The sequence below is a fragment of the Beta vulgaris genome, chromosome 1 (genome assembly GCF_026745355.1).
Source record: "Beta vulgaris subsp. vulgaris cultivar EL10 chromosome 1, EL10.2, whole genome shotgun sequence".
NCBI lineage: Eukaryota > Viridiplantae > Streptophyta > Magnoliopsida > Caryophyllales > Amaranthaceae > Beta > Beta vulgaris.
The window spans coordinates 29,409,539-29,423,821 of record NC_079202.1 but is presented as its reverse complement, the minus strand read 5'-3'; the positions used below and the strand labels follow the sequence as shown (position 1 = coordinate 29,423,821).

The window sequence follows — 14,283 nt, the reverse complement described above, 5'->3', positions numbered from 1 at the left end:
TTGATCAATGTTATGTTTATCTACGGATAGATAAATGTTATCCTTAGAGAAATTGCTTCTAAAAACAATTTCTTAAGTGTAATACGAAATATTAGTTATTAATAAAATAACTATGTTTTATGGTTTTTATTGACATGTGTTATTTAATGCTTATTTCTCTCCAATATAACTGCCTTCTAAATAAGCAGTTAGAAAAATGAGTGGTTAAGAATTCAGATCTCCATATATAAATATGTAGAAGGAAAGAACATATGTGAAGGTCAAGAGACCATTTATATTAGAAAGGTTAATAATGAATATTACCCAACCATGAATTTTCCATCCAATATCGCCAATATATAAACCTTAACCCTATACGTGTTTAAATCATCATAAAGCGATGGATTTTCTATCTGAAGATAAAGACAAATTCATGAAAGAGAAGTCTATCAGATGGAATATTACAATTAGTAGATATTTTGGCAAAAATCCTATAATACAAAAGGATCCAAAATACACAAACATATCTAAGGCCTTTCAAATAAGGTATGATGTAGATCTGATGCAGGCATGGATATTTTCAAAACTTGACCTACAAGATCAGGTTACTTTTTTATTGGCATGTAAATCTTGGGGGAAAGTCATCATGGAAGAAGCATGGCAACCAGATATGTCTTGGAGATATTTAAAAACGCTTTTTGTTAAAGGGAATGCAAAGAGCATAAAAATCTCACGAATAAGACATGGAATATCTACAAGAGATGTAGTACAATATACGTGTACGTGTCAAGTATGGCATAATCTTAGGATCCATGGTTTGGTTCCTTCTTAGATGTTGCGAGATCATGTTCTAGGACCACGACTGAGACAAACTTTTCTAATGGATTTCACAATGGCTAGAAGAAAGAAAGAAGGAATGCATGATAGATTATTCTTCTCTACTAAATTTAGCCATCCTAAGGAAACATTTGTTAATCATCTCAAAATGGTGGAAGAAGCAACTTTTAAAACGCTTCTAAAACAAATTGGTTATGGCTATTAAGCATATCTCTCTGCTACTAATTTGTGGGTTCTGTATACATCACCTCATAAATCAGTGGGGCAATTTGTTACTGCCATTTTTGTATCATAGTTAGCATTTATTACGATTCATTGAATCAGGCCCCAAAGGGTGTAATAGTCATGCAAAATGAGGGCCAAATTATGTCAAGGAGCCCATGATGAATAGTCAACAAAAGTCAATAGTCAACAATTTATAAAGGAAGGCCCAACTCTTGGGAATGACCAAGAGATAGCAGTTGAAGATCAAGCAATGCCAAAGACGAAGACATGGATGGAAGTTGATCTGATCACAAGGGCATGCAAGAACATGGGTAAAAGGACGTGATATCATGGCGCCAGAAGATGGCAGCTGTGATTTGAATCATAAATGATTCAAATCACTTCCCTGCAAAGAGCAAGGAAGTTATATGTGCTTTAACAATATAAATACAAGAAGGAAGATTAGAAGAAAGACAACAAACACATACACAACAAACGTGCAATTTACTTTCTACTAGCTTAACTTTCCTAGATTAGTCAACCCCCTTATGGTGTTATAGTTAGCCAATAGTCTAAAACTAGACCATGTACTGAGTTACAAAATTTGTTCAATTCTCCAATTCGAGTCGAAATCCATGGAGGTATTCACTTTCATGTTTGTCATTTAATTGTCCAGCCTTATTTATCCTTATGCGTTATAGAATCTTTCTAGAAGTTTGTGTTGTAAGTGGGAATATTCAGTTTTTAATTAATTGATTAATTATTACATTGATTATCTTATTTAATACTCGTCGCCTGAATTTATTAGGCGTCATAGTTTAATTACATTAAGCTATAACAAAGTACTTTAGCAAGGTTTTAATCAATTAAAACCGGTAACCCCTAGGGACTAAGACTCCCGTGACATTTAGTATCAAACTATTGGGTGTGCATTGACTTGTTTGCAAAGTCATCCAACTGAATTTGCACCAACAATGTTAGTAGAGAAAATGTTACTAAAGCTCAATCCATTGCCATTAAGGCAAGGAGGGGATAGTTAATCCTTCTGCTTTCTTATATTTATACATTATCAAAAAAAAAAAAAAAACAATGAATTATAATCCAATCAAAAAAAAAAATAGAAAAAAACAACCATTCATAACTCCAAAAGCTCAAAACTAAGTTAAGTTATTAACTACTACATTTATTGCATCTTTCTTAGATTTCATATCTCCTCTTGTTGGCTATATAACTGTTGAACTGAGTTTATTTCTCCAAACAAACCACCTTACACTCATCTCATTTTCAAAAATTACCCGACAACATTTCTTCCCTTCAACTAATTAAACAATGGCTGATCAAGCTAACAAAAACCAGAAAAACATCCAAATAACATCAGTTAAACTAAAATATGTAAAACTTGGCTACCATTATCTCATCTCAAATGCCCTATACCTTATCTTCGTCCCAATCTTAGCCATGATATTTTCAGCTCCTCTACCAGCCCTTATTACGAATCAAGACTTTTCTCACCTATGGATTCTCCTCAAACTGAATCTTTTCGCTGTCGTATCCGGCATTTCCCTCTTAATTTTTCTTGCTACGGTTCACTTCATGAGCCGCCCTCCTAAGATCTATCTGGTTGATTTCGCGTGCTCAAAACCGAACCCCTCCTGTAAAGCCTCTAAGAAGACGTGCATGGAGAAAATTATAAGGTACGGGACGTTCACTGAAGAGAATATTGAGTTTCAAAGGAAGATTTTCGAGCGGTCCGGAGTAGGAGATGAGACATACTTGCCTAATTCTGTGACTGATATTCCCCCAAAACCAACAGTAAAAGAAGCGAGGAAAGAGGCAGCAAATATTATGTTTGGAGCCATTGATGAACTGCTGGCGAAGGCTGGGGTTCTAACTAAGGAGATTGGCATACTTGTTGTCAATTGTAGTGTGTTTACTCCCTTGCCTTCGTTGTCTGCCATGATTGTTAACCATTACAAGTTTAGAGGGAACGTTCTTACTTACAATCTTGGTGGGATGGGATGCAGTGCTGGCCTCATTTCAATAGATCTTGCGAAAGATCTCTTGCAGGTTTGCTTTTGCAATTTACTTGTATTTTTTCAAAATCTGAAGTCCCATATATGTTTTTATGATTATTGTGCTACTCAACTTTATTGGTTGATATCAATTATTTATTGTTAAATTTTTTCTTTAAAAAAGGAGTTTGTTTAAATTTAATAATGTATTTAATAATATTACGGGTAGCACATATAATGATACAAAAAGTGGGACAAAAAATTTAGACTTGTAATAGCATGCACACCATTTATAAGGAAACAAGATAGGAAGGACTATGCAAGTTTAATTACTTATATGTCGTTCCTTTTTATTATTTAGTAAGAAATACTTTGCTAGTTGAGTTTGTTTTTTAAAAAAAATATACTTTGATTGTGTTTGATGTTATTTTATGCGCACATTGGCAGCATAATTATGAGTGTAACTTTAGTTTAGTGCGGAAAAAATTTGTGAAATAAGATGATATACTCATATAGAAGTAATTTCAATAATAAATTTAACTATTCAAATGATTATAACTTTATGGAAATTCATATACTAATTAAATCATTTAATTATAGTAACAAATAGTGTAAAAAGCTTAGCAACGGCGAAAGTTGGATATTCTTTTTATAATTGGTTTGCTATTGTTTCGTCAATGTTTATGCATTGGGTTAGATTTATTTGGAGCTAATATTGGTCAGTTTTGAAGTTTATGCGCGCGAAAAGAAACATTTATTTGGAGCTGTCCATTTAATTTATCGTCATCATAAAAATATAATCCAACTTCTTTCAAAAAAAAAAAAAATATTCCTATCATCTAAAATGAGTTGTTGCAATATTTGAAGGTTTATATGATGTACAGACGAAAAAGTTATTTTATAATATCGAAAATAACCCATATTTTATACCAGAGAATAGAGATTAATACATTTACCTAATAAACACTTGATGAAATACCTATTGTAAACAAACATTTCCCTCTTAATTAAAATGCAATGAGTTAGATCTCACTTATTACTCAAGTCTTTCTCTATTGTGTAGCATATCAATAGGATAGACACTTTTTCTTTGTTCCAGTGGGGAGGTTCACCGGCCATGAATGCTAACAGTTGTTTCGCAAGGAGCAAATAAAGTATACTTTTAATAAATTTAAGATTAGATAACGTATACACTATCTAGACACGGATTTAACAAAAGACCAGTTTTGTAATTTGTATAGTCCATTCTCTTTCATTCATCTATAATACTACATGATCAATTCGTTCGCACATATTCAAGAGGGTATAGTTAATGCTAAGCTACATAAGCTTCAGCTTTTGATTCTACACAATGGGTAAAAGAGTACTATTGGTGAAAAAGCATGGGGTCCACTTGATTGATGTCGATTGGGTATGGATGGACTACCCAAAGTTTTGAGAATCCGTGTTGCAGGGATAATTTATTGGGTGGATCACTTAGACTTGTGCACCATTTGGTTTTCAAGTATTTTTGGTAGTAAGTTCAATAAATCTGTTCTGGTTGGATTTCGCAGTTCTCCCGTGGAAAGAACTTTATGATATAAGTTTCTTAAATATCTTGAAGATATTATTTGTCCTTGTGTAGTTAATTTCTTTTTTGGGGTTGGAAACCTAATATTAGAGAGTATTTATTTACATGGTAAACTGCAAGAAAGAATCACTTCCCTTATTATCAATAATGTTAGGCCATTCTTAAAAGTACAAAATTAAACTAACTATATTGAGTGAAGTCAAAGTATGATTCATTTCAAGGGTAAATTTATAGTGTGACCTACATAAATAAAACACTCCGACCACTTTCCCGTTCTCCAAAATACTCTTTTGCTTCTTTGCTTATTTAAATATCTTCGGTTTATATGTGAAATTTCCATTCTCACCCTTAATTAGGAAGTGCTCTCAATACGAACAAATGCACATATCTTGAATTTACGTACAAGGTCGTCAATATGTTCACGATAGACTAGGTTTATGAATATCATGAACTTCACTTTTTATATTTCAGGTGTTCTTCTGTTGACATTGTTTAACATAGAAAGTTATAATTACTAAGAATAGGAATTTTTTGGTACTGTTTGGTTGACAAATCCATGAGAAGTAGAAATTCTTAAAAAGTTCCACTTCACACAAAATGGATTCATTTTCTATGAATCACCAAACATCATTTAGCAATTTCTATGAAATACAATGACATGAAAAATAAACTGCCTACGTTCCACCAAACTAGCACTAATACTTTTAAAGAACTACTAAATAATCTTTCATACGATTAATTAACTTTTGAATGTTTCCCTAATTAATGACATTGATTCATCAAGAACTACACAACTCAACTTAACTAGATTAAGGTTTACGAAAGAGGGTAAATTGGTCGATAACAAAGAATGAGTTGGTTAAATATCTATACAATAACAATCACAAAGTCTTGGGGTGTAACTGTCACACCATATCTTATGGTGCAAAAGCTACCTCACACGTGCAAAATTAAAAGGATTGAAGATTGAAGGATTGAAATACCTCCTCCTATCTTTTCCTTTCAAGTCTGCAACATAGGCCACAACCACCTCGCTCTGCCTTGACTGCGATAACGTGAGCTGTGTATAACTATTCATCTTCCTCTTCATCATCCTCTTTCTTTCTCCACATCTCAATACATGGTCGAATTTCCACTCTAATCGAACTTGAGCCGCCGCTTCGACGGTCTAGATATTTCGTCTTCCCTTTCTTGCGCTTCGCTAGATTCTCCGCCGCGAACAATATAACTCTCCAAAATTTTCGGTCAAATTTGTTATGAACTATCAAGCAAATAAGGGCTGGCAATTAGATCGAGTTGTGTCAGCTTCAGGTTGACCTGATTTGTATTTCAGGTCACTGACCCCTGACCCAAACCCGACCTAATTTATATTTCAAGTTGAAAAGCTCAACCCAAACCCGACCTTATATTTTTCGGGTTGACCTGAATCCAACCCAAAATGACCTGAAATAAAAATCTAAATATCCAATGATAAAGAAACTGCCAGCTTAATTCAGAAAGGTAATGTACATATAACATGTTTAAGTTTCAACATTCAAAGCCGAATTTTTCAAGTTGAAGTGAGTTAGGCTTGGCCCAATATAATAACCTTTCCGGCTAAGGGCTAACCTAACATAATATAAGTTAGTTTTAAATCAGGTCCTTTTGGGTTATTTTCAGGTTCAAAAGGTCAACCTAAACCTAACCCATTATATTTTGAGGTCGGGTTGGGTCGACGCTTTTTTTTTTTTTTTTGCAAGTCGAAAATCTCAACCAAAACCCGAAATTTTTAGGTTATTTCAGGTGAGATTTATGAGTTTCGGTCAGTTTCTGCCAGCCTTATAGCAAATGATTGTGTATCAATAAATTTTGTAACTATAATATCACTCCTAAAGACAATAAATCTATGAAATTGTTATTCGGTAGGAGAATGTTGATGAACTCGTAGTCGTTAGTTTCCTGTGATGAGGCTTCCGCTGAGGGTAGCGTACCATTTAGTTTTACATATTTCGGCGTGTTAATGAGCTGAGCATATGGAGCAGACCACAGTTCGGGTTCGACTCAACCGTTAAATAGACCTAGTGATGGCAAAGGTTTTTTGCAGTGGTTGTGGAGGAGAGGGAAAGCATCTGGAGAAATTTTAGGGATTTGGATGTGATATATGGTAAGAAGATGAATGAAGCTGATATGAATTTAGAGAGTGATAAAGATTAATTGCTATCTTTCGAATGTGAGATTATCAAATCAAGTAGATTCTTTTTAATGTGAAATTGATATATGACAAATTAGTAAAGATTACAAGGAAAATCTTTATCAGTCATTACGCGCTCAGTCCGGGTCCAAAAAGTTAGTTAAGTTAAGTTTATTCCCAAAAGCCCTGGCCCGGTCCGACCAGGCGACGCGCGCGCGTGTGTGATAAAAAGCCCAAAACAATTATGACATCCAACCACAAAAGCATCTCAAGTACGTACCAACTCAATAAGAGGAAGGAGGGAGGGAATATATAAAGCAAGGAAGTATTCCCTCCCACAAGCAATGTGGGACATTTAATGAAAAGAAGACATTAAGGCTTTTCAAGCCTTGATTCCAACAATCCTCCACAAAGGCTATGTAAAGCAAAAGAAATTCATGGGTAAGGAAAGGAAAGTACTTAAGCATCAATATCTTTTGATTTGAATTGATGCATAGTGAAATGAGGCAACAACTTACTATCTAGTGATTGAATTTCTGTTGAACTTACTAGAGTTCCGTTGAGACCCCCACAACACATACCTACCTTAAGATCGTGTAGTCTCCGCGATACATTACAAGCGCTTTATAGCCATGCGCATTCCTTGGGTCTAATAAGTGCTCTAAAAAGACAGCCCAGCCTTTCACAGAAGGCGGCTTAACCTCCACAGTTACGCAGGTAGTCCATCAAGTGTTTCTCTATAATACCACCCCGAAGGGATATGGAACTATTAAGAGTAGAAGCTCAAACTCTCAATATAAATCCATCAAGTGCGCCTCAGTAGCACCACTAATAGGCTATGGATTAAAAAACACTACCATGCGTCAAAGGGATGAGAGATGTAGTGCAAGTTAAGATTTTATGGCTTCGTTTGACCTCAAACAAGTATCCACCTTAAAATCTCAACTAATGGGATTTAACCCCATCCCCCTCAACGCCTCTAGGACAACTCTCCTAGATAACCCCTTTCGGACCTCACATAGTCCAAAGAAATTATCCTATTTTTCAGGAGTTGTTTGACGACTCCATGTCTGATCCGTATGTGTCTCTTCTTACCATTGTAGACACTGTTCTTAGCAACACCAATCTGCTTGAGAATCACAACGAAGAGAGACAGGTGCACCCTTTCCTCCCCATAAGGGAACATCAGACAACAGATTACTCAACCATTCAGCTTCTTACCCTGCAAACTTGAGGGCAATGAACTCATACTCCATGGTGGAACGTGCTATACAAGTATGCTTCGAAGAATTCCACGATATTGCACCACCACCAAGGGTAAACACATAGCCACTAGTTGAACTGATCTCATCATTACTAGATACCCAATTTGCGTCACAGAAAAATTTAGAGTAGTGCAGACAAAAATAATAGTTCCTTTTAGGTATCTGAGAAGACGATGAAGAGCATTTTTGTGTTCATTACTAGGGTTATGGGTATATCTACTAAGTCTACTCACTGCATAAGCTATGTCAGGTCGAGTACAGTTCATGAGGTACATCAAACTACCTATGATTTTCGCATATTCCCTTTGAGAGACACTTTCACCTAAGTTCTTAGTCAAAATGAATACTAGAATCATAGGGAGAACTCACTAAAACAATATCAAAGAAATTAAACTTTTTAAGCACCTTTTCCACATAATGAGACTGACTAAGGAAATGCACCGAGATTCTTAAGTCTACTCCTAAAATCACATTAGCTTCTCCCAAATCTTTCATCTCAAACTTTTAAGACATAAAAAGTTTAGTATCATTAACCACCTTTAAGTTGTTACCAAAAATCAGCATGTCATCCATATAAAGACATATAATAACCAATCTGATCCTATCAATTTGAATAAACACAGAATCAGAGTTGTTTACAATGAAACCATTTGACCAACAATACTATCAAATTTTCATACCATTGTTTTGGTGCTTGTTTGAACCATATAAGGACTTCCTCAACTTCACACTTTATTTCTTGACCGTGCACAAGAAACCCTCAGGTTGAAACATGTAAATCTCCTCCTCTAAGTCACCATTCAGGAAAGCATTCTTAACATTCATCTGATGTCTAACTAAGTCATAAATAGTAGCTAGAGCTAGCAGGGTCCTAATGGTGGCTATATTAGTCACAGAGAATAAGTGTCAAAGTAATCTAGTCCTTTCCTCTGATGAAGCCCTAAGGACAAGCATAGCTTTAAACCTCTCAATAGTTCCATCAGGTCTCAACTTCTTTTTAAAGATCCATTTACTATCTATGGTCTTTGACCTTAGGTAAGTAGTTAACTCCCAAGTAGAGTTAGACATATGGAATCTAACTCGCTCTTAATGGCCTCTTTCAAAAACTAGCATCCACAGATTCATTGCCTCTTCAAAGGTCTTTGGATCCTCTTTATCATGAAAGCATAAACTAGTTCATCACTCAACAAGTCAACAAAAGAACTTTTAGATAGAAAAGCAGTGACAAAATCGGAACCAAAGTCTTTTGTTACTCTAGGTCTTTTACTTCTCTTAGGCTCATCTACAACAGAAGAACTACTAGCATGCATGTCAACTGAACTACTACAAATAAATCAGCAAATATCACTAGTAGGTAAAACAACATCATGCGTAGAACAAGTAGATAAATCAACAACAGGAGAAGAACAAGAAGGCACAGGTGCAATATCACCCTTTTTCAAAGGAAAAACATGTTCAAAAAACTCAGCATCTCTGTATTCACAAATAGACCTATCACTCAAAGACATGAATCTATAAGCAGCATGAGCATAACCAATAAACACAACATCAAAAGTCTTGGTCCAATGTTTGACTTCTTATAGTCAGCCAGTCCAACTTTAGTTAGACACCCCCACACTCTAAGAAAACTCAAGTTCGGAGGATAACCCTTCCATAGTTCATAAGGAGTCTTATCTAACTTTTTGTGAAATACTCGGTTAAGAACATGACAGGCCGAAAGAACTGCTTCCCCCTACATTTCATCAGGCAACCCGGAACTTACAAGCATAGCATTCATCATATTTTTCAAGGACCTATTTTCCGTTCAGCTATACCATTTTGTTGAGGTACATAGGAGCATAAGTTCATGAATGATACCCAATTTCTCACAATGGTCCTTCAAAGAGAAGTTCTCATACTCTCTACCCCTATCAGACCTAACCCTCTTGATTTTCCTATCAAGTTGGTTTTCTACCTCGGCCGTATATTTTATAAAAGCTTCCCCTGGATCACTTTTGCCTTAAGAAGGTATAACTTAGTATACCTCGAGTAATAATCAACAAAAGAGATGTACCAAAATGTTCCTCATCTACTTCTAGTGTTCTGAAAATCAGCTAAGTATATATGAACCAATTCTAGAAGTTGGGTGGTCCTTTGAGCCACAGTTTTGCAAGGTTTCTTAGTAAATTTTGCTTCAGCAAAAACTGGACACTTAGAAAACTCTGTTGAGGACAGATTAAGAATTAAAGTTAAAGTCCTTAGTCGTCTCTTAATAGAAGCAACATTCACATGTCCAAATCTACCATGCCATAAATTTAAAGACTCAGCAATATAAGCAGAACCACGAATAGTATTATTAATAGCAGGAACAACAGAAGAGGCAACATTTAAAATAAATAAACCCCCACTTAGATACCCTTTCCCTACAAATTCCCCACCACGAGTCATTACAACCTTGTCAACCTCAAAAACAATTTTCAAACCAGCTTTGTTTAACAAGGCACCATACACTAGGTTACGACGTATAGTAGGAACATATAAGACATTTGAAAGGGAGAGGGTTTTTCCAGAGGTAAGTTTTAGAGTGACATTTCCTTGTCCAAGCACTCCAGCAGTTATCGCATTGCCCATGTAGACGCACTCACCTTCTGTTGCATCCTGGAAATCATGGAGAAGCTCCTTGTTTGAACAGGATTGCCTTGAAGCCCTGGTGTCTAGAATCCAATCAGAACTATTCTCGATCAGGTTTGCTTCAACGACCACAGCAACAACAATATCATCATATTCAGCAAGGTTAGCCTTAGGTTTTTCCTTTTGGACAGACCCTTGGCGTTGAGGACATTGATAAGCCTTATGATCAGGCTTGCCGCATACATAGGAAAGGACAATCCTCTTCTGAATCTTACCATTAGGTTTGTTGAATTTCCCTTGCTTCTTACCGTTATTGTTAACCTTCTTACCTTTACCCTTAAACTTATCAGAACTTGATGAAGCAACAACAGATTCCACCATATTAGCTTTGGTAACATTAACAAAACAGAGTCGAGTATCCTTGATGCGGTTTGCCTCTTCAATCGTCATATGATTGATTAGTTTTGAAGAAACATAAACTCTTTCCTATGCTTCAAATTGTTACGGAACTCCCTCCAGAAAGGAGGAAATTTTTCCAGCAATACATTCGCTTGAAAAACTTCACAAATTTTCATGTCTATCATTTAAAACATTAGCACACATATTTTCATAGACATGAATTTGGTCCATGACAGGTTTGTAATCAACCATCTGGAAAGCCAACCACTTTCCGACAACATATTTTTGTTTCCCAGCATCATCAGCCCCATATGACTTATACACCATGAATAAATCAAACAGATTATTTGTCATCAGATTAAGGAGATGGAAACGAACAGTTTTATTATCCTTTTCATATTTTAATTTTTTTTTCCTCATTCTACTTAATACACCATGAATAACAGTAGTAGAAGAAGAAGAGGATGAATCACCTGTAGCAGTAACAATAGTAGGACAATCCTTGAACATTATTGATGTCCAACTGTTCAAAAAATATGAGCAGTTCCTCAGCCCAACATTTGTAATTATTTCCGTCAATAGACTCAAGTTTGGAAAGGTGAGCCATGGATTAGGTTGAACTGTCAACCATTGCGAATAAAATAATTGCTTTCAAAATGTTAGAAAATGACAATCGTAATGGCAGAAGGACAATGATTTCAAGACTGTGCCGCGGTAGGAGACCACTAACTTGAAAGCAATTACGGCCTGACAACGGTGGTAATCGATCTGGCCGGAAAGCTCCCTAAGATTTACACAGAACTCTAAACTGCCAATGAATGGAAAATATAGCAATGAAGTAGCTAGGGGAAATGACATAAACTTACTTAAAAAATAACATAAAAATGAGTAAAAATGACACATAAATGAATAATAATGATATGGTACATAAGAGTTCACATATCATAATAAAAAGGGGAAGATGGTACAAGTTTGCTAAAAAATGACATGAAAATAAGTAAAAATGCCACATAAATAGGTGATGATTATATGTTACATAATAATAATACTAAAATAGGAGGGAAACAATCCAAGTTTGCTGAAAAATGACACAAAATTGAGTAAAAATGAGTAATAATGATATGGTATGCACAATGCAAGGAGTTGTCAAATAATAATAATATCGGGGAAAATAATACAAATTTGCTGAAAATGACATAAAAATGAGTACAAATAACACTGAAATGTGTAATAATGCTATGGTATATAAAGTTTTGACAAATAATAATGAAATACGAGAAAACGACATGAAACCGTTCTAAAATGATATAAATTTTGAGGTATATAATGACATCAAAAAGTATTATAAACGACAAGAAATAAGTTATAAAAAATGACATGAGACGACTCCAAACTGATATGAAATACGCAAATAATGAAACAAAAATGATTAATAATGATATGAAACACTCATATCAATTAACGTATTGAGATATTCTTACATAATAAGTTGTGATGTAATATGTTATACACAGGACACTCTACAATAATATATGACACTTGATTGGTAAAAAAAATCTCAAAGCAACATTACTATATTTTTCAAAATTTGTGATACAAGTCAAATAGACCATTTTTTATTTGTGGCAGATTATAATGTATGGGCATAAATTTCACATCATTCATTGTCTTTTTACTAACATAAATTAATTTTCTTATGGGCAATTGATGGTACTATAGTTGCTTGAAGGGAAAAATCGTCCATGTTAAAAGGAAAAAAAATATAAGAAAAGTAATTATATGGTTTGTGTATTATTAAGTTGTATCTTTGACACAGGTGCATCCCAACTCTTATGCATTGGTGGTCAGCATGGAGAGTATAACACAAAATTGGTATTGTGGAAACACTCGTTCAATGCTCATCCCAAATTGCCTTTTCCGGATGGGTGGTGCAGCAATCCTCCTCTCTAACAAGCGCAAGGATCGCCGCCGATCTAAGTACCAACTTGTCCACGTTGTCCGAACACACAAAGGTGCAGATGACAAGAGCTACAGTTGTGCATACCAGCAGGAGGATGAAGCAGGATACCGTGGTGTTGCTCTTTCTAAGGATCTAATGGCCGTAGCAGGCGAATCTTTAAAGGCAAACATCACCACCCTCGGGCCCTTAGTTCTTCCCATTTCAGAACAACTCCTATTTTTTGCCACATTGGTGGCAAAAAAGGTGTTTAGGTTCCATAAGATTAAGCCATACATACCGGATTTTAGGCTTGCTTTCGAGCATTTCTGCATTCATGCTGGAGGAAGAGCAGTACTTGATGAACTCGAAAAGAATCTGGAGCTTTCTGAATGGCTTATGGAACCTTCAAGGATGACTCTTTATAGGTTTGGGAATACGTCTAGTAGCTCGTTATGGTACGAGCTCGCTTATCTTGAAGCTAAGGGAAGAATAAAAAAGGGTGACAAGATTTGGCAGATTGGTTTTGGATCAGGATTTAAATGTAATAGCGCGGTTTGGCATGCATTGCGTAAGCTTGATGCTACTAAGGTAAAGAACCCTTGGACTAGTGAGATTAATAATTTTCCAGTTGATGTTCCTCGTCTAGCAGCTATTGGAATGCCTTCCAACGGATGATGGTTCTACACTTATCATAGTTCATGCTAATTACGTGTAATTTATGTTGTACGTTCTTAATTTGTTTGTTTTCTTCACTCTTCTTTTTCTGCTCATTATTATCTGGATTTTCTGGGATGTACCCTACATTGTTAACTAGAATTGGGGATATGGATGAAGAAGGATCTATGGAGTCAGCATTTGACTTGGTTTGTGGAAATTATATTATTGGAAACTACTTTAATTTAATATCTGCTTTCACATTTGGTTAGTCATTATTTATCAAATAGTTTTACACGCACTCGAGTTATTATTAAGGGGGACAATTATGTCGAGTCGAATTAGGTTCAGGTTGACCTGTTTACATAAATAGATCAGCATCCCCAAACTAGAACCCAACCTATTTACCTAATGAGTAAGAATTCCAATCCAAACCTAACCTGTTTATGAACAAGTTAACCTGAACTTATTTATTTTGTCGACACTTATTTCTTGATGAAAAAAAAGGGCTAACCTAAAATTGACCCTACCGAAATTAATATCCTTAGACCATAAATTTTCGAATTTACTCTCCAAACATTGTATTCTTATATAATATAACATTTAACACAAGAATTCATAATCATATGAAACTTCAGAATTAT

At 35.2% G+C, this 14,283-nt stretch overlaps 1 protein-coding gene across 1 annotated transcript; it reads left to right on the top strand.

Annotated features, from left to right (window-relative positions):
* The first annotated feature begins 2,133 nt into the window (after window positions 1-2,133).
* Window positions 2,134-13,902, top strand: LOC104905850 (3-ketoacyl-CoA synthase 11). The gene is made up of 2 exons (XM_010694490.4): window positions 2,134-3,087; window positions 12,863-13,902. The coding sequence occupies exons 1-2, from the start codon at window positions 2,350-2,352 to the stop codon at window positions 13,658-13,660; spliced, it is 1,536 nt and encodes a 511-aa protein (XP_010692792.1). The 5' UTR covers window positions 2,134-2,349; the 3' UTR covers window positions 13,661-13,902.
* Window positions 13,903-14,283: the final 381 nt, after the last annotated feature.

Excerpts from the sequence above, each read along its gene's own strand:
- LOC104905850 (XM_010694490.4), top strand. The coding sequence starts at position 2,350 with ATGGCTGATCAAGCTAACAAAAACCAGAAAAACATCCAAATAACATCA. Across the intron at positions 3,088-12,862 it reads TTGCGAAAGATCTCTTGCAG|GTGCATCCCAACTCTTATGC; the intron begins GTTTGCTTTTGC and ends TCTTTGACACAG.